The sequence below is a fragment of the Oncorhynchus gorbuscha genome, linkage group LG23, assembly GCF_021184085.1.
Source record: "Oncorhynchus gorbuscha isolate QuinsamMale2020 ecotype Even-year linkage group LG23, OgorEven_v1.0, whole genome shotgun sequence".
NCBI lineage: Eukaryota > Metazoa > Chordata > Actinopteri > Salmoniformes > Salmonidae > Oncorhynchus > Oncorhynchus gorbuscha.
The window spans coordinates 66,109,644-66,128,965 of NC_060195.1; the positions used below are offsets into that span (position 1 = coordinate 66,109,644).

Here is a 19,322-nt window from a genome sequence, read left to right on the forward strand (position 1 = left end):
GCTCAACATATTTAAAAAATATATTTTACTGAATTTCGCTATCTTTTAGATAAAGATAATTGAGTCGTTCTTGGTTGTTTTTTCCATGCAATCCAAAGCACACTCAAACATAAGGCCAACAGGCCAAGGCAAACCTCGGACTCCATGACAGTAGTCTTCTTGGTCAGTCGGTCCAGAAGTTCCTCATGGCATCTTCACACAGCAGTTAAGGAGAATAGAGGTATAGTGTGTAATAACCATAGAGATAGATAGAGGACTCTAGTGCCCAAAATCCTGTTTTATCATGGGCAGCGCCATTGAGGACTTTCACCATTTTGAAGTAATCAACTGGGTGGGACTTCCTATGGGTTATGGAAGGATCACATGATTCCATTTGTGTCATCAGAAGGGATCAGCCAATGAATTATACTCGTGAGCAAACAACACAGTACAGGTGGCACTATACACCCTTTCAGTTTGTTCACCAACTCATAGACGTAGTAGAAGGAGGACTACTTCAAAATGGAGATGGCCTCAATGGCGTTGCACATGCTCTCACAGGCGCCATCATGAGACAGATACAATGATGCAATGTCTATATAAGTCTATGGTGATAACCTTATCGCTATAGTCCAAGTGGGAGGCAAATGACATTTTTTATAATAAATGAACCAAACTCCCACACATGGTGTCTCCTGGTAATGAAACCAATCTGTGATGAGTCAGGAGAAAGTAGCGCTTCGGTTCAGTCATGCCTCCAGGGGAGCAGAAAGGACATCGAGATTAATGCTATGCAGCAGTTCTCTCTCATCCACACAGTGGGAAGAAGGTGGGAAGAAGGCTCTTGGCTCTGGTATGTTCATGGAGAGGATTTTATGCAAAGACGTTGGATCAATGCCATATTTTGATCCATTTTGGATCTAGCTGTAAAGAAAAATGAATATAATTTGAAAACAAACAATTCTAGGAACCACAATGTTAGTTTTTGGTGGAAACCTGGGCTAAATTGAGTACATTGATGGCTTTAGTTTTTGATGCAACAGTATTACATAGATGAGATATGTTAGATTAACAGGGAAAGAACCTTGTCGCAACCAATACAATACTGTCTCAGAGGACATGTTACATTCAAAATGTTCATCTCTTGTAATGTGGCTTCTTCCATGCTGACCAGACTGCCCACGGTGGTGCGCGAGTGTTGCAAAATAAATGTACACATACATGTTATTCAATCATTTCATCCAAACTGCTCTCGAGCGTCTGTGTATCCAAGCGCAAAAAATAGTTTTATTTTAGACACGTGACGTGCTGCAAGTCCCGACTCATTGGTTTTTACAAGCATATACCCACATGGGTGATTGAAAGATGATCGGGGTCCACACTCCAGTCAAGTTGGTGGTGGTAATGTCAACCGCCATATAACATCCACAGAAGAAGAAGAAGAAGAAGAAGAAGAAGAAGAATGAACGAGGAGAGATGAATCAAAGAAAACTAAGTAAAAACTAACTAGGTTTCCTCTTTTATCTGTGGATTAATTGTTGGAGAAGAGAACACATGATTTTGAGTGACTCAAAATGAGTGGAAATTCTACAAAGATACAGAAAAAAGGGCTATAAGCATTTCAGGTAAAATAAACCAATGTTTTCTCAATCCAGAGGCGCTACATCGCAAGACTTAAGGGAACACTTGTGAAACAGACCAAACAGACTAGACCGGGGTTTGGTGTTTGAGAAGTGAAAGATTCTTCTCAAAATCTAAAGACACAACCTAGATTGGAGCCAATGTCTTAAGGAGTTGAACATGTTATTTTTCCAAACTTGTCAAAGTGACAAAAGGACAAAAACAACTTTATATGAAAGGAATGCCTTTGATTTAACGGCCTGCACATTCGCAGTTCGGAGTGAGACCGAATGACCTGTTTCTATACATGAGCTTTGCTAGCCAATGTCACCATGACATCGCCTACAAGTGTGATCAGGGATTTCTATTGGAAAAGCAGTTTTAGCCTATCTGAATACTGTACTGTCTTTGGTTCATCGCCCAGGACAAATTAGTTTGCAACAAATTAGCTAAATGTCAATGAATGTTTAATGTGTTTTGACCTCTCCCCAAATGAATAGAGTTGGTTCACAGTTGGTATTTTAACCTGCGTGTGGTGAAAGCGTCTGGTGGGGATAGACAAAATAAACATGCGCATGATGGCGAACGCGGACGCATGCGCGGAACAGGTTAGGTCATCATGTTATGGGTTTTCTGACAACTGAAATGAATCAAAGAATCAGTCAGTGAAAGGATACAGCTCAGTGATGATGACAACCATGTTCTTCTTCTCAAAGGCGTCATGGAAGTAGAGGATTTTCTCGTGGTTCAGCTCTGACAGAAGGTTCATCTCTCTCAGGGCCAAGGCCTTCCTCTTGGCCCTCGCAGACACGAACTTGGCTGCGTACTCCACCTTCCCCTTCTTCTCAGACACCCTCTTCACATAGGAGAACGCTCCACTGGAAAACAGTCGCACAATGATGATATCAATGCAATAACTCTAGGAGAATGACCAAATATTTCAATGGGATTGAGTTCTGAGAAACCAAAAGTCCTAGTTGAGAAAGTTAAGGGACATGAGTATTAAACGGTACGTGACACCTTGTTATCGTTCAACTTCTGGTCAGTCAAGTCAAGCTCTACCAGAGAAAAACAAAAAGCCTTTGTGATGTGTTCCTCTATTGACGGGTGACTCACCTCTCCTCTATTTCTGTCTGCTATCATTATGCAGTCAGGGTGTTGTTTGGTGTGGTGGAATTCCCCCTACTGACCTTTGTGGCCACCGTTCACAGTGCAATTTAATACAGATAGTAGCTACCACTCGCAGAGCCTTTAAAAACAGAAGAGATAGCCTGGCTGAGCGGATGATGTTGGTGATTGCCTGGTCCATGACTCACCGTCCTATCTCCTTGTGTACATCGTAGTAATCAGTCAGCCTCCGCATCTTCCTCAAAATGGACCCCTCATCCTCCATGGGCTCCTCCACCTCCTTCCTCACTGCAGGAAGAGGGTTGGTACAGGGGGCAAGGTTAATGTGGGTTGGTGAGTGGTTTATGTGTGTGTGTGTGTGTGTGTGTGTGTGTGTGTGTGTGTGTGTGTGTGTGTGTGTGTGTGTGTGTGTGTGTGTGTGTGTGTGTGTGTGTGTGTGTGTGTGTGTGTGTGTGTGTGTGTGTGTATGTGTGTGTGTGTGTGTGTGTGTGTGTGTGTGTGTGTGTGTGTGTGTGTGTGTGTGTGTGTGTGTGTGTGTGTGTGTGTGTGTGTGTGTGTGTGTGTGTGTGTGTGTGTGTGTGTGTGTGTGTGTGTGTGTGTGTGTGTGTGTGTGTGTGTGTGTGTGTGTGTGTGTGTGTGTGTGTGTGTGTGTGTGTGTGTGTGTGCGTGTGTGTGGGCTGACAGATGGTTTAATAGTCTCAGACACCTTGTGGTCCAACCCATATGGAGCAGATTTGGTTGTTTAATTCTCGATTACAACAAGCTTTGGCTGAGATATTACAAGGAAAAACAGATGCAATCCAACTAAAACTGACATTTCTGGCACCAACAAATAATAGGAAAAGCCTTGGTACTGTGACATCTGTGTTAACAATATTCAGTGTGCAGAAAAGGCACACTTTTCAACAAGAGTCTTTAACACCTTACCATAAGGGTGTGTTAATCAACAGTAATTCATCAGTTATGTAAGCACAAAGTATCATTCTTGTAGATGTTTTCCAGACTTATTCCAATATCTGTATATATCCTTATACATTTCAGACAATATAGACTATGGTCCTGACCTTTGTGGACGGTGAGTTCAGCCTTGCAGGAGACTTGCCCAGCCAGGTTCTTGGCGGTGCAGGTGTACACCCCTGAGTCCTCAGGCCGGGCGTTCAGCACCACCAGGGAACACTCCGTATCATCGTACACAAATGTGAAGTGACTGCTCTCTGACAGCAGAGTGTCATCCTGGAACCACAGAACAGATGACCACAATCAATTCCACTTGATCAACTATCATGGAGGAGTAGGTTTGTTTTCCTGGAACCACAACGGAGTTAATCATCCAACAATCTGCTTAATCACTGCAGAATAAGTTTATGTGGTGAATGATATGATATCCATCCATTGACTCTTATCATACCTTGTACCACAGAATATCAGGATCAGGTTGTCCCTCGACAACCACAGCAAAGCGAGATGTCTCTCCTACATGTATTTCCAAGTCCTCCATGATGGACTCAAATTTAGGACGCACTGTTGGGAGAAAAGGAGGATAGAGAGTCTGGGGTCAGTTTGGCTTTTTACCTCATCATAGTTACAGTAAGCACCAGGGCTGTTAGCTGATTCTAGATCTGCACATAGGGGTGAACTTTGACCCCAAACTCACCTGCCATGGCCAGTAGGATGGTACAGAGGTCGCTGCCAAACTGGTTGTTGGCTGTACAGACCAGCTGACCGGTGTCAGTGCTCTTCACCCTCTGGATCTTTAGGGTGTGTTGGTCGTCGTCTGGCATGCTCATCTCAAACATCCCTGGCTTGTTGAGCAAAACCACTCCCCTCCTCTTCCAGGTGACCACAGCATTAACGTGGTTAAGGGTGAGGGTGATGCTCACGGACTGGTTCTCCACCACGTACACAACGTCAGGCTTGTCCAGGATGATGGGAGCTTTCCTCTGATAGGGACCTGATAGGGATCAAAGGTCAAATGATCAGGGGTTAAAACCATCATCTCGGATGTATTGACAGACCATCATTCTCTCACAATAGTTGATCCTATATATCCAGCTACATATCTGTCTCGAAGGACCATGTAATTACAATATTTTTGTACACCTGCTGCAATGTGTTTGGTGACATTGCTTTTGCACTATGTTTACATAAATCCATTTAACCTGTGACCCTACAAAATAACTGTAGAGACTTGGAGCTTATATAAGCACCTCTATCCATGAGCTGCACAAGGTCAGTGGAGTGGGAGGGTTTGCTGAGGAGCTTGGCGGTGGCCGCTAGGACCCTGAAGGCGTAGCGGACTCCCTTGGAGAGACCGGTGACTGTGTAGGTGGTCTCTCTCAGGTTGGAGGCTATGATGCTCCACTGGATGGAACCCAGAGGCTGCTGCTGCACTGCATACATCAAAGAACTGCCATCTGGAAGTACAACCATGAGGGTTACTGTAGTAATGTAGCAAATTTGGAGGGTAGAGGAGCCTGAAAGGGACTCGAATCCAGGTACCTGTGACTCTCAGTTATATTGAGGCATACCTATGGAAGAGTCAAGCCTCTTTGGTTTCTTCCAGCTGAGTGTTATGGTCTTCCCTGTTATGGACTCTACCACTGGAGGACCATCGGGGGGATCAGGAACAATATCTACCAAAGGAAACCATACTGTAATGTGTTGGCACAATGATTCTCGTGGCTTTTTTGGTTGGAGCACCTGTTGCTGTGATTGCTGGTGGATGGTCCCCATCCATACCTGTGACGTAGAGGTGTGCGTAGCAGGCTGCCTTCCCCACTTTGTTGGCGATGACACTCTTGTAGACGCCCCCGTGGCCGTGACACACACAGCGGATGACCAGACTGTGGATATCCCTGTCTGGAGGAGGAAGAGAGAGAGATGACGCAGGTAGAGGAGGGAGAGAGAGAGATAACTAATGTAGAGGAGGGAGAGAGAGAGATGACGAAGGTAGATGAGGGAGAGAGAGATGACTAATGTAGAGGAGGGATAGAAAGAATAAGTGTGAGAGTGAGAGCGAGTGAGAGAGAGAGAGGAGAGAGAGAGAGAGAGAGAGAGAGAGAGAGAGAGAGAGAGAGAGAGAGAGAGAGAGAGAGAGAGAGAGAGAGAGAGAGAGAGAGAGATTGCTTCCTTACGTTGGGTCATCTTCCTGTCGTCTGTGCTGTGTATCTTCTTGCCGTTGTGGTACCAGGCGATGGTGGGGTAGGGCAGGCCCGCCACCTTACACTTTAGCACCGCCTCCTTCCCCTCGATCATCTCCAGGTCAGCCAGGGGCTTGACGAAGTCAGGCATGGTCCTCTGCTCCTGCTCCACCTCGCTCTCCAGAACCTCCGGCTCCTCAGCGATGGAAGGCATCTTCTCCAGCTTCGCCCTGGAGAGAAGATGGAAGCAAACAGAATGAGAGACCGAAGGAAAGGGAAATACAGAAGAGAAGACAATGAAACACTCCTATTATTTGTTTTTAGATGACTGAGATGAGGAGAAGAAGCCACTTCAGACTCGTGGGATCACCCCACGTCTATGGTTTACACCGTACATGTGAGAAGAGATCGCGGGTCGCGGTTCCTGCGTGTAGAGTTCGGCTGTGCACTCCGCCTTTCCGTGTGCGTTCTTAGCGACGGCTGTGTAGAAGCCCTCCGTGTCGCTGCTGACGTGGGTGATGACCAATGAGTAACGGCCTCCTTCCTGCAGGAGACGCACATTCTCACTCTCCTCCACCGGGTTCTCTGGATGGAGATAAACACAATATGGTAGATTCATAAAGAGTCAACCAATGGGGTAACAAAGAGACATTACGAGCCATACTAGCCTACATTACCAATTTGCTGTCCATTCTGTACCAATAGGAAATACAGTACTTTCTAAGAGAGATAAGAGGGTCACAACTTGCAGGCTTGTTTTCAAATTGCTGTGCGTTTTGTTGCCAACCTATTTTGCTACCTGACAACTTTACGGGTTTCACTTTTTAATTACCGTTCATATATTTATTTTTTCCTCGACTTTTTCACTCCGGACGCTTTATCTGGACACGATTCGTCAGGACCTCCAACAGCCGAAGCTAAGTAGTAACATTAACATGATGCCTTCTAATTGCAGCCGCTGTGCTCGCCTTACGGCGAGGATAGCTGTACTGCAAGCCCAGCTTCAGACGCAATCGTTAGGCAAGGGTAATTTCAGTGTAGGAAAGGATGAAACAGCGTCTGTGCCACCAGTAAGTACAGATAGTAGTATAAATCCCCTGGCACAGTCCCCGCAGCCGGACAACTTTCTCACGGTTTCTGGAAGGAAATGCTGTAGGAACGCTCAACCGGTGTCGCTCATTCAGCAGACAGAAACTTTCAACCGGTTCTCCCCATTAAGCAGCGGGTCGGTGTCAGAGGCCGAGTCTTCTCTGGTCTCTACTCCTCCCGTTACGGGGTCTGAGACGCCGAAGCTTCCCACCATTAGCTCTGACAAATTGAAAACTCTAGTCATTGGCGACTCCATTACCCGCAGTATTAGACTTAAAGTGAATCATCCAGCGATCATACACTGTTTACCCGGGGCAGGGCTACCGACGTTAAGGCTAATCTGAAGATGGTGCTGGCTAAAGCTAAAACTGGCGAGTGTAGAGAGTATAGAGATATTGTTATCCACGTCGGCACCAACGATGTTAGGATGAAACAGTCAGAGATCACCAAGCGCAACATAGCTTCTGCGTGCATATCAGCTAGAAAGATGTGTCGGCATCGAGTAATTGTCTCTGGCCCCCTCCCAGTTAGGGGAGTGATGAGCTCTACAGCAGAGTCTCACAACTCAATCGCTGGTTGAAAACTGTTTTCTGCCCCTCCCAAAAGATAGAATTTGTAGATAATTGGCCCTCTTTCTGGGACTCGCCCACAAACAGGACCAAGCCTGACCTGCTGAGGAGTGACGGACTCCATCCTAGCTGGAGGGGTGCTCTCATCTTATCTGCCAACATAGACAGGGCTCTAACTCCTCTAGCTCCACAATGAAATAGGGTGCAGGCCAGGCAGCAGGCTATTAGCCAGCCTGCCAGCATAGTGGAGTCTGCCACTAGCATAGTTAGTGTAGTCAGCTTAGCTATCACCATTGAGACCGTGTCTGTGCCTCGACCTGGGTTGGGCAAAACTAAACATGGCGGTGTTCGCCTTAGCAATCTCACTAGGATAAAGACCACCTCCATTCCTGTCATTACTGAAAGAGACCATGATACCTCACATCTCAAAATAGGGCTACTTAATGTTAGATCCCTTACTTCAAAGGCAATTATAGTCAATGAACTAATCACTGATCATAATCTTGATGTGATTGGCCTGACTGAAACATGGCTTAAGCCTGATGAATTTACTGTGTTAAATGAGGCCTCACCTCCTGGCTACACTAGTGACCATATCCCCCGTGCATCCCGCAAAGGCGGAGGTGTTGCTAACATTTACGATAGCAAATTTCAATTTACAAAAAAAAAATGACGTTTTCGTCTTTTGAGCTTCTAGTCATGAAATCTATGCAGCCTACTCAATCACTTTTTATAGCTACTGTTTACAGGCCTCCTGGGCCATATACAGCGTTTCTCACTGAGTTCCCTGAATTCCTATCAGACCTTGTAGTCATTGCAGATAATATTCTAATCTTTGGTGACTTTAATATAATATATATAATATAATAATATATGCCATTTAGCAGATGCTTTTATCCAAAGCGACTTACAGTCATGTGTGCATACATTCTACGTATGGGTGGTCCCGGGGATCGAACCCACTACCCTGGCGTTACAAGCGCCATGCTCTACCAACTGAGCTACAGAACCCCAACCCCATATTCACATGGAAAAGTCCACAGACCCACTCCAAAAGGCTTTTGGAGCCATCATCGACTCAGTGGGTTTTGTCCAACATGTCTCTGGACCCACTCACTCTCACAGTCATACGCTGGACCTAGTTTTGTCCCATGGAATAAATGTTGTGGATCTTAATGTTTTTCCTCATAATCCTGGACTATCAGACCACCATTTTATTACGTTTGCAATTGCAACAAATAATCTGCTCAGACCCCAACCAAGGAACATCAAAAGTCGTGCTATAAATTCACAGACAACACAAAGATTCCTTGATGCCCTTCCAGACTCCCTCTGCCTACCCAAGGACGCCAGAGGACAAAAATCCGTTAACCACCTAACTGAGGATCTCAATTTAACCTTGCGCAATACCCTAGATGCAGTTGCACCCCTAAAAACTAAAAAATGTCTCATAAGAAACTAGCTCCATGGTACACAGAAAATACCCGAGCTCTGAAGCAAGCTTCCAGAAAATTGGAACGGAAATGGCGCCACACCAAACTGGAAGTCTTCCGACTAGCTTGGAAGGATGGTACCGTGCAGTACCGAAGAGCCCTTACTGCTGCTCGATCGTTCTATTTTTCTAACTTAATTGAGGAAAATAAGAACAATCCGAAATTCCTTTTTGATACTGTGGCAAAGCTAACTAAAAAGCAGCATTCCCCAAGAGAGGATGACTTGCACTTTAGCAGTGATAAATTCATGAACTTCTTTGAGGAAAAGATTATGATTATTAGAAAGCAAATTACGGACTCCTCTTTAAACCTGCGTATTCCTCCAAACCTCAGTTGTCCTGAGTCTGCACAACTCTGCCAGGACCTAGGATCAAGAGAGACGCTCAAGTGTTTTAGTACTATATCTCTTGACACAATGATGAAAATAATCATGGCCTCTAAACCTTCAAGCTGTATACTGGACCCTATTCCAACTAAACTACTGAAAGAGCTGCTTCCTGTGCTTGGCCCTCCTATGTTGAACATAATAAACGGCTCTCTATCCACTGGATGTGTACCAAACTCACTAAAAGTGGCAGTAATAAAGCCTCTCTTGAAAAAGCCAAACCTTGACCCAGAAAATATAAAAAACTATCGGCCTATATCGAATCTTCCATTCCTCTCAAAGATTTTAGAGAAGGCTGTTGCGCAGCAACTCACTGCCTTCCTGAAGACAAACAATGTATACGAAATGCTTCAGTCTGGTTTTAGACCCCATCATAGCACTGAGACGGCACTTGTGAAGGTGGTAAATGACATTTTGATGGCATCGGACCGAGGCTCTGCATCTGTCCTCGTGCTCCTAGACCTTAGTGCTGCTTTTGATACCATCGATCACCACATTCTTTTGGAGAGATTGGAAACCCAAATTGGTCTACACGGACATGTTCTGGCCTGGTTTAGGTCTTATCTGTCGGAAAGATATCAGTTTGTCTCTGTGAATGGTTTGTCCTCTGACAAATCAACTGTACATTTCGGTGTTCCTCAAGGTTCTGTTTTAGGACCACTATTGTTTTCACTATATATTTTACCTCTTGGGGATGTTATTCGAAAACATAATGTAAACTTTCACTGCTATGCGGATGACACAGAGCTGTACATTTCAATGAAACATGGTGAAGCACCAAAATTGCCCTCGCTAGAAGCATGTGTTTCAGACATAAGGAAGTGGATGGCTGCAAACTTTCTACTATTAAACTCGGACAAAACAGAGATGCTTGTTCTAGGTCCCAAGAAACAAAGAGATCTTCTGTTGAATCTGACAATTAATCTTAATGGTTGTACAGTCGTCTCAAATAAAACTGTGAAGGACCTCGGCGTTACTCTGGACCCTGATCTCTCTTTTGAAGAACATATCAAGACCATTTCGAGGACAGCTTTTTCCATCTACGTAACATTGCAAAAATCAGAAACTTTCTGTCCAAAAATGATGCAGAAAAATTAATCCATGCTTTTGTCACTTCTAGGTTAGACTACTGCAATGCTCTATTTTCCGGCTACCCGGATAAAGCACTAAATAAACTTCAGTTAGTGCTAAATACGGCTGCTAGAATCCTGACTAGAACCAAAAAATTTGATCATATTACTCCAGTGCTAGCCTCTCTACACTGGCTTCCTGTCAAAGCAAGGGCTGATTTCAAGGTTTTACTGCTAACCTACAAAGCATTACATGGGCTTGCTCCTACCTACCTCTCTGATTTGGTCCTGCCGTACATACCTATACGTACGCTACGGTCACAAGACGCAGGCCTCCTAATTGTCCCTAGAATTTCTAAGCAAACAGCTGGAGGCAGGGCTTTCTCCTATAGAGCTCCATTTTTATGGAACGGTCTGCCTACCCATGTCAGAGACGCAAACTCGGTCTCAACCTTTAAGTCTTTACTGAAGACTCATCTCTTCAGTGGGTCATATGATTGAGTGTAGTCTGGCCCAGGAGTGGGAAGGTGAACGGAAAGGCTCTGGAGCAGCGAACCGCCCTTGCTGTCTCTGCCTGGCCGGTTCCCCTTTTTCCACTGGGATTCTCTGCCTCTAACCCTGTTACGGGGGCTGAGTCACTGGCTTGCTGGGGCTCTCTCGTGCCGTCCCTGGGGGGTGCGTCACCTGGGTGGGTTGATTCACTGTTGTGGTCGGCCTGTCTGGGTTTCCCCTTGGGTTGTACCGTGTCGGAGATCTTTGTGGGCTATACTCGGCCTTGTCTCAGGATGGTAAGTTGGTGGTTGAAGATTTCCCTCTAGTGGTGTGGGGGCTGTGCTTTGGCAAAGTGGGTGGGGTTATATCCTTCCTGTTTGGCCCTGTCCGGGGTGTCCTCGGATGGGGCCACAGTGTCTCCTGACCCCTCCTGTCTCAGCCTCCAGTATTTATGCTGCAGTAGTTTATGTGTCGGGGGGCTAGGGTCAGTTTGTTTATCTGGAGTACTTCTCCTGTCCTATTCGGTGTCCTGTGTAAATCTAAGTGTGCGTTCTCTAATTCTCTCCTTCTCTCCTTCTTTCTCTCTCTCGGAGGACCTGAGCCCTAGAACCATGCCCCAGGACTACCTGACATGATGACTCCTTGCTGTCCCCAGTCCACCTGGCCATGCTGCTGCTCCAGTTTCAACTGGCCTGGGCCCTAGGACCATGTCCCAGGACTACCTGACATGAGGACTCCTTGCTGTCCCCAGTCCACCTGGCCATGCTCCTGCTCCAGTTTCAACTGTTCTGCCTTACTATTATTCAACCATGCTGGTCATTTATGAACATTTGAACATCTTGGCCACGTTCTGTTATAATCTCCACCCGGCACAGCCAGAAGAGGACTGGCCACCCCACATATGCTCTCTCTAATTCTCTCTTTCTTTCTCTCTCTCGGAGGACCTGAGCCCTAGGACCGTGCCCCAGGACTACCTGACATGATGGCTCCTTGCTGTCCCCAGTCCACCTGACTGTGCTGCTGCTCCAGTTTCAACTGTTCTGCCTTATTATTATTTGACCATGCTGGTCATTTATGAACATTTGAACATCTTGGTCATTTTCTGTTATAATCTCTACCCGGCACAGCCAGAAGAGGACTGGCCACCCCACATAGCCTGGTTCCTCTCTAGGTTTCTTCCTAGGTTTTGGCCTTTCTAGGGAGTTTTTCCTAGCCACCGTGCTTTTACACCTGCATTGTTTGCTGTTTGGGGTTTTAGGCTGGGTTTCTGTACAGCACTTTGAGATATCAGCTGATGTACGAAGGGCTATATAAATAAATTTGATTTGATTTGATTTGAGATACTTACCGAAATGGTTCCAGGTAACGATGGGAGGTGGGGACCCGCTGACCTTGCAATCAAAACGGGCGGTGCGACCCTCTATGACCTCCAGGATGTCCAGCTTGCGGGTGAACAGGGGCTCCCTGGAGGGAGTGACCTTTAGGTGGGCACTGGAGGTCAACTCCTCTGGAACAGGAAGGAAAACCACCAGCAATTACATTCATTTTTATAAGTAGTTTATAGACAATAAGTGATTTACAATTTCTTTTTTTTAAGAGGTTTTAACTCATTGGTTGAAATTGTGTGAACATCATTTTTGGTTCTTGCCAAATAGTGTGGCTGTATCATTACATTACTTACAACAGCAGCAATTCATCACTGCCATATAAACCCATTATTTGGCAAGGAAGTTTTCTTTCTGGAGTTGTCATTTACCTTTGGCAGTGCTCAGCTTGCAGGTGTAGGTTCCACTGTCGTCTTCATGTACTGAGTTTAACAGCAGCCGGCACCTGTAATAGAAATCCCCTCTGTCAGCTGCCTGGACCTTATTACACGCTCCATGAGCTAACACTGCCTCACATCCACTTGTGTGGATTGTTTCTTTCATTAGAAAAAGTGAATGTCCATTCACAGTTTGATTATGGATGAAATGTTGTTGTATCAGAAATTTAATTTTGAAGGCCCCCCCCCCCCCATATTGCTCTGACAAACCATCCAATCTTCTCAGATCAGAGTGGATGAAGGAGAAAGGGGCATGGAAAGGAAATCACTTAAAAGATTTGAGACACACCCTCTATCGCTCTCATCCATTCAATCAAGGGAAAGGGAAGGAATTCACTTAAAAGCATTGAGGCACCTTTCCCTTTCATAATGTCTAGGCCAGGGCACTCCAACCCTGTTCATGGAGAGCTACCTTCCTGTAGGGTTTTCACTCCAACCCTGCTCATGGAGAGCTACCTTCCTGTAGGGTTTTCACTCCAACCCTGCTCATGGAGAGCTACCTTCCTGGAGGGTTTCACTCCAACCCTGCTCATGGAGAGCTACCTTCCTGTAGGGTTTCACTCCAACCCTGTTCCTGAAGAGCTACCCTCCTGTAGGTTTTCACTCCAACCCTGTTCATGGAGAGCTACCTTCCTGTAGGGTTTCACTCCAACCCTGCTCATGGAGAGCTACCTTCCTGTAGGGTTTCACTCCAACCCTGTTCCTGAAGAGCTACCTTCCTGTAGGGTTTCACTCCAACCCTGTTCATGGAGAGCTACCCTCCTGTGGGTTTTCACTCCAACCCTGTTCCTGGAGAGCTACCCTCTGTAGGGTTTCACTCCAACCCTGTTCCTGAAGAGCTACCCTCCTGTAGGTTTTCACTCCAACCCTGTTCCTGGAGAGCTAACCACCTGTAGGTTTTCACTCCAACCCTGCTCATGGAGAGCTACCCTCCTGTAGGTTTTCACTCCAACCCTGTTCCTGGAGAGCTACCCTCCTGTAGGGTTTCACTCCAACCCCAATTGTAACAAACCTGATGCAGCTTATCAACCAGCTACTTATTAGAATCAGGTGCGCTAGATTAGGGTTGGAGCGATAGCAGTGTTGGAGAGCCTTGGTCTAGTCCTACCCACCTCTTCCCGTTAAAGGTCATCTTGCAGTTGAGGAGTGCCGGCTGAACCAGTTTCCCATTGGACAGCCAGTCTACCTCCACATCCAGAGGCCCAGTCATGTGACACTCAAACATGGCCGACTCTCCGGCCGTCACCGCCACGTCTCGCACCTCTCTGATGATGGCCAGGGCTTCCTGTGCCGGGGAGGCTGGGGAAAAGACAGAGGAGAGACCAACACAGATCTGTTACTGTTGCAGCTAGAAACACAAGCATTTTGCTGCACCTGCGATAACAATACACTTTGATTTGATTTTGAGCTTTTTCCAAATGTAGCTGGCACCAACCCTAATGGTCAGTCACTGATGTTGGTCTTGTGGATTGATCTTTACCTTTGACCTCTAGTTTGCATTCGCTCTGCTTGGTTCCGTATTCGTTGATGATCTTGCAGGTGTAGAGTCCTGCATCAGATCTCTGTGCTGAAGTGATGATCATTTCACTGGTGCCGTCCTCTGTCTCACGCACAATGAATCTGCCATTGGTTTTTAGGGTCACTTTGTCCCTCAGCCTAGGTGATAAAAACAGGTACATTCTGAGCTCTTGCAAAAGCAAATGAGAGAAAGACATGACAAACTGTACTGAAACACACTGAATACTGTATTCTTACCAGTACACCATAGGTTTAGGCTGTCCTCTGACTTTAACAGACATGGTAACCTCCTGTCCCTCTGTCACCCCGTGGTCATTCAGTGCTGCCTATCAAACCAAAAGACGAAGACTGTCTAAAAGCCGGTACATTGAATACTCAATGGCGAGGGGAGAAATCTCCCTTAGACTATTGAGATGCCCCCTGAATCTTCTTTACCTGAAAGGAGGGAGGATCATTGAAGAAGGCGTATTTAGACTGTGGCCCCACCCCTCGTGAGAGTGGTTCTCCAATCTCCATGACCTCCTCCAGGGGGCTCAGGTACTCCTCGTCTGATTGGAGGGGACTCGTGACCTCCACCAGGGGCAAGCTGCTCGGCTTCCCACCATGCACCTGGGTCAGCTCTGGAGAAACAACGTAATACTTGTTTATCATCAACTGTATCATTTGAATGTATTTTAACGGTGTCCCCACCAGAGGAGGCCGGATGGGAGGAGCTATAAGAGGACGGGCTCATTGTCATGGTTGTAATGGAACTGTATCAAACACATCAAACATATGGAAACCACGTTTGACTCATCTGCCTTAATTCCATTCCAGCCATTGCAATGTGTCCATTTTCTTATAGCTCATCCCACTAGCCTCCACTGGTCCCTACAAAATGGTGCCCCATGTGAGCACGATCCTTTGCAGCATCAAAATGAACAGAACAAGCGCATTGTCCTGTCTATGCAACACAGAGCGAGGCAGGGTAATAAACATGAATTTTGTAATATAGATCAAACATTACTCACAATAATTCCACAAAGACGTTTATGGACCAGCCCGATATGGCAACGTAGTTAACAAAATGGACACATTGTAACTTGATAGTGTTTGTGAGGCATAAAGCTCAGAGAATGTAGCAATAAGCATTAACTGAATTGCTAGAATATTCCAAATGAGCTTCCCAACAAGCAGCATATGAGTGCTCCACTGTCTCCTGTTCTGCTTGTGTGCTGCTCTACTTGTATCACCATGGTGACAAGAGTGTTTGAAGAGATGAGCGATTTGGCTGGATCGATGGAGACACACACACACACACACACACACACACACACACACACACACACACACACACACACACACACACACACACACACACACACACACACACACACACACACACACACACACACACACACACACACACACACACACACACACACACACACACACACACACATTGCTGAGAGACCCTTTGAAGTGACCAGCGCTGGACGGATAATGGATTAATCCCTGAATCCCTGACCCAATCATTCTGTGAGAATAGCCCAGTGCCACAGGAGACACACTGTCTCCACCACCAGCCTCTCCACAAGTCACAGTTCATTCAGCTCCACAGAGGAACCATAGTATTATAGCAGCCACCTCTTTACAAAAACCATGGGCTCCAGAATTCAATTTAACTGGCAAGATAGACAATGTTCTGACAATAGAATGAGATCAATCGACAAAAACTATAGATAAACTAAGAAAAGTTTCTCTCCTGTTAGGAAAAAGAACAGGGTAGCTTAGTATATATAGAAACTGCTTGCTTCGGTTGCTTGGCCACACACATGAAGAGATAAAGTTACCAACATCACAGAGACTAAAGCTAAACAAGGACGTCTGCAGAAAGAACAGAGGACATACAGGCATCTAGATATTTAGAGGTCTTAGAACCAGAAATGAATGAGTAAACAAGTGAAAACCCTTTGATGTTAAAATGTTCCAATTTCCTCTAACTATGCCTAAGAAGTTTCAGATGTGGAGATCGAGGACTCACCTCAGAAGTTACATGTCTGAGTCGAGCCTGTGCACAGACAACCAGCACCAGCTTTATTCCTGTAATGCTGCCAACGTTTACACAAATGCTGCATGAAGCAAGACTTCCTAGCCTGCTGCTAATAATCTACCAATTCAATCTCATCCTCCTCTCCCTCACTTTCCTCCTTCTACTTCAGCTCCAAATTATCTTCTTCCTTCTCTCTGTCCTCCAGCAATATTATATCAACCCACATCCCCTGTAGCCTAAAGGCTTTGATACATTAAAAAAAAGATAAAATCAAGTCAGACTGCAATATTGCAGTATTTATGTGATTCATAAACACCAAATACTTTTGGAAAGCATCTCATATTGTGGGTATATACTTCTGTTGCAAAAACTCAGCATTTGATGTACGTGGGTTAAATTCAGACGTTTAATACCCTAAATCTCCTCTAATACACTACCGTATAAATCCCAACTTGATGCGCCAAAATCCTCACCCACCCCAGAGAACCATAGCAACATGACTCATAATCTCCTTGTGCATGAGTTTGGCAATTCCCCTGACTCGAATCATCGCAGATAAAGAAAGGGTCTGTGATCGTAACATTAATCTCACACTGGGACATTACAACAGACCGCCATTGAGAACAAGAGGCTGCTATAAATACCTAGTGGTAGCCTCCACTGGCCTAATATGGCCAAGCAGGCCTGGACGCTGAGCTAGTGCCAGAAAACTACAGCAGTAGCGTTCACTCTACAGGGTAACACTGTGCAGAGACATTACAGGACTGGATAAAGAGCTTGTGGCACATTCAAAAGAAGTTTCAATAGTTTGGCTTCCTCAAAAGATATGGAAGGAGTGGCTCTAAGAGAGCGAGAGACATTTATGAGCATATTGTATGTATATTGGATTGTCACAGAGATCTGTGTGTTTCTGTTTGAGGTAATAATTATATTATTGCAGCCATTACTCAAGTGACTGGAAAGGACTGTGGTTGCATTTTGATTTGATGCAGGAGTGGTACTGTTTGTCTGCATTGAGAGCTGTGGTGTGATTTATCTTTTTATATAACCACAATTCTAACTATTGACTATTGACCGAACCAACAGACATCTCAGCTAATAATACACAAACTAAAGTTTTATGTCCAAGAGGAATACTCATTCTGTTGACAAAGACTAATCCCCAGTTTTGAACATCCGCCTAACTGACTGAAAACCCGGGGACCTTTAGTGACTGGCAGGCAAGTCTTTGTTTTGAAATTCACCAGGGGACCTAAATGCCTTTCACAAATTATGAGTTGCCATGGCAACTATCTGTGAATGGAGCTTGTGCTAGGGATGGGATGCCCCTTTGTAGTCATGAAGACAAAATGTCAGAGCAGAGCTAACAGGGGATTAGGATGGGGAGTTGTGGTGTTTTCGTGAGTGAGTGCATCTGTCTGTCTGTCTGTCTGTCTGTCTGTCTGTCTGTCTGTCTGTCTGTCTGTCTGTCTGTCTGTCTGTCTGTCTGTCTGCCTGCCTGCCTGCCTGCCTGCCTGCCTGCCTGCCTGCCTGCCTGCCTGCCTGCCTGCCTGCCTGCCTGCCTGCCTGCCTGCCTGCCTGCCTGCCTGCCTGCGTGCCTGCGTGCGTGCGTGCGTGCGCGCGTGTGTGCATCCCAGACAAAAGAAAAATGGTGTTCCTTTAATTCCTAGTCAATTGATCAACTAGAAAGTATGTCCTTCTGTGTTCATGCCTGTGTGAGTGTGTCTGTCTGTAACCCCGCTCACCTGATTTGATGTAGAGCGTGGCGTTGCAGGATGCTTTCCCGGCCGCGTTGACAGCGGTGACGCAGTATGTCCCAGCGTCTCCAGACCTCATCTGGGTTATCAGTAGGGAGTGCTGCTCCCCCTCAGCCCTGACCACATGGGACGGGCTGCTCCTTATCAGAACGTTACTCTTCTTCCAAGTCACTGCATTCCAAGGGGTCATACACAAAGACACATCCTAGACCACGCTCAGACACCTTAATCACAGTCCCTTCCTCTGTGTCTAGGTGCAGAATGATGTGTGGCCCCTAAGCACCAATCCAAGGTCAGTTTGACATACAGGAAATATTCAGACCCCTTCCCTTCGTCCAGATTTTCTGACATTACAGCCTTATTCTAAAATATATATATTTTTAAATAATACTCATCAATCTACACACAATACCCCATAATGACAAAGTGAAAAGAGGTTTTTTAGAAATTTTAGCAAATATATAGAACATTTAAAACAGAAATATCTTATTTACATAAGTATTCAGACCATTTGCTATGAGACTCGGAAATGAGCTCAGGTGCATTCCATCATTGAGATGTTTCTATAATTTTTTTTTTTTTTTTTTTTACCTTTATTTTACTAGGCAAGTCAGTTAAGAACAAATTCTTATTTTCAATGACGGCCTAGGAACAGTGGGTTAACTGCCTGTTCAGGGGCAGAACGACAGATTTGTACCTTGTCAGCTCGGGGATTCGAATTTGCAACCTTTCGGTTACTAGTCCAACTGTCATGTTTGTCATTTATTATCATGTCTTGTCCCTGTGCTCCCCATTCTATTCGTTTCCCTCTGCTGGTCTTATTTGGTTCTTTCCCTCTTTCTATCCCTCTCTCTCCCCCTCCCTCTCTCACTCTCTCGCTCTCTCTTCTCTCTATCGTTCCGTTCCTGCTCCCAGCTGTTCCTATTCCCCTAATCATCATTTAGTCTTCCCACACCTGTTCCCGATCCTTTCCCCTGATTAGAGTCCCTATTTATTCCTTTGTGTTCCGTTCCTGTCCCGTCGGTTCCTTGTTTAGTATTCACCGTGCTGTGATTGTGTTTCGCCCTGTCCTGTCGTGTTTTTGCCTTCATCAGATGCTGCGTGTGAGCAGGTGTCTCTGTCAACTACGGCCTGCGCCTACCCGGCGACCTGCAGTCTGTGGCCGCTTCTCTTGTTATTCCCCTCTACAGACTAGAGGATTTCTGTTATTCCCTGTTTGGACTTGAAT

The 19,322-nt window shown here is 45.7% G+C and overlaps 1 protein-coding gene across 2 annotated transcripts in view; it reads right to left on the minus strand.

Annotated features, from left to right (window-relative positions):
- LOC124011151 (striated muscle preferentially expressed protein kinase-like) overlaps positions 1–18,299 on the minus strand; it is a 41,403-nt gene extending 23,104 nt beyond the window's left edge. Inside the window, exons 1-18 of one of the 2 annotated variants that reach the window (XM_046324225.1) lie at positions 18,083–18,299; positions 14,741–14,925; positions 14,543–14,631; positions 14,268–14,443; positions 13,900–14,086; positions 12,722–12,795; positions 12,314–12,472; positions 6,263–6,452; positions 5,862–6,097; positions 5,467–5,586; positions 5,256–5,360; positions 4,935–5,141; positions 4,382–4,678; positions 4,136–4,248; positions 3,792–3,960; positions 2,916–3,015; positions 2,277–2,477; positions 135–192 (exon numbers count right to left, since the gene is read on the minus strand). In XM_046324225.1, coding sequence (XP_046180181.1) covers positions 135–192; positions 2,277–2,477; positions 2,916–3,015; positions 3,792–3,960; positions 4,136–4,248; positions 4,382–4,678; positions 4,935–5,141; positions 5,256–5,360; positions 5,467–5,586; positions 5,862–6,097; positions 6,263–6,452; positions 12,314–12,472; positions 12,722–12,795; positions 13,900–14,086; positions 14,268–14,443; positions 14,543–14,631; positions 14,741–14,925; positions 18,083–18,284 — 2,868 coding nt within the window. In that variant the 5' untranslated portion in view covers positions 18,285–18,299. Of the gene's footprint in view, positions 1–134; positions 193–2,276; positions 2,478–2,915; positions 3,016–3,791; positions 3,961–4,135; positions 4,249–4,381; positions 4,679–4,934; positions 5,142–5,255; positions 5,361–5,427; positions 5,587–5,861; positions 6,098–6,262; positions 6,453–12,313; positions 12,473–12,721; positions 12,796–13,899; positions 14,087–14,267; positions 14,444–14,542; positions 14,632–14,740; positions 14,926–18,082 lie in introns of both variants that reach the window. The other variant, XM_046324223.1, reaches the window with a different exon arrangement.
- Between the last annotated feature and the right edge of the window lie 1,023 nt (positions 18,300–19,322).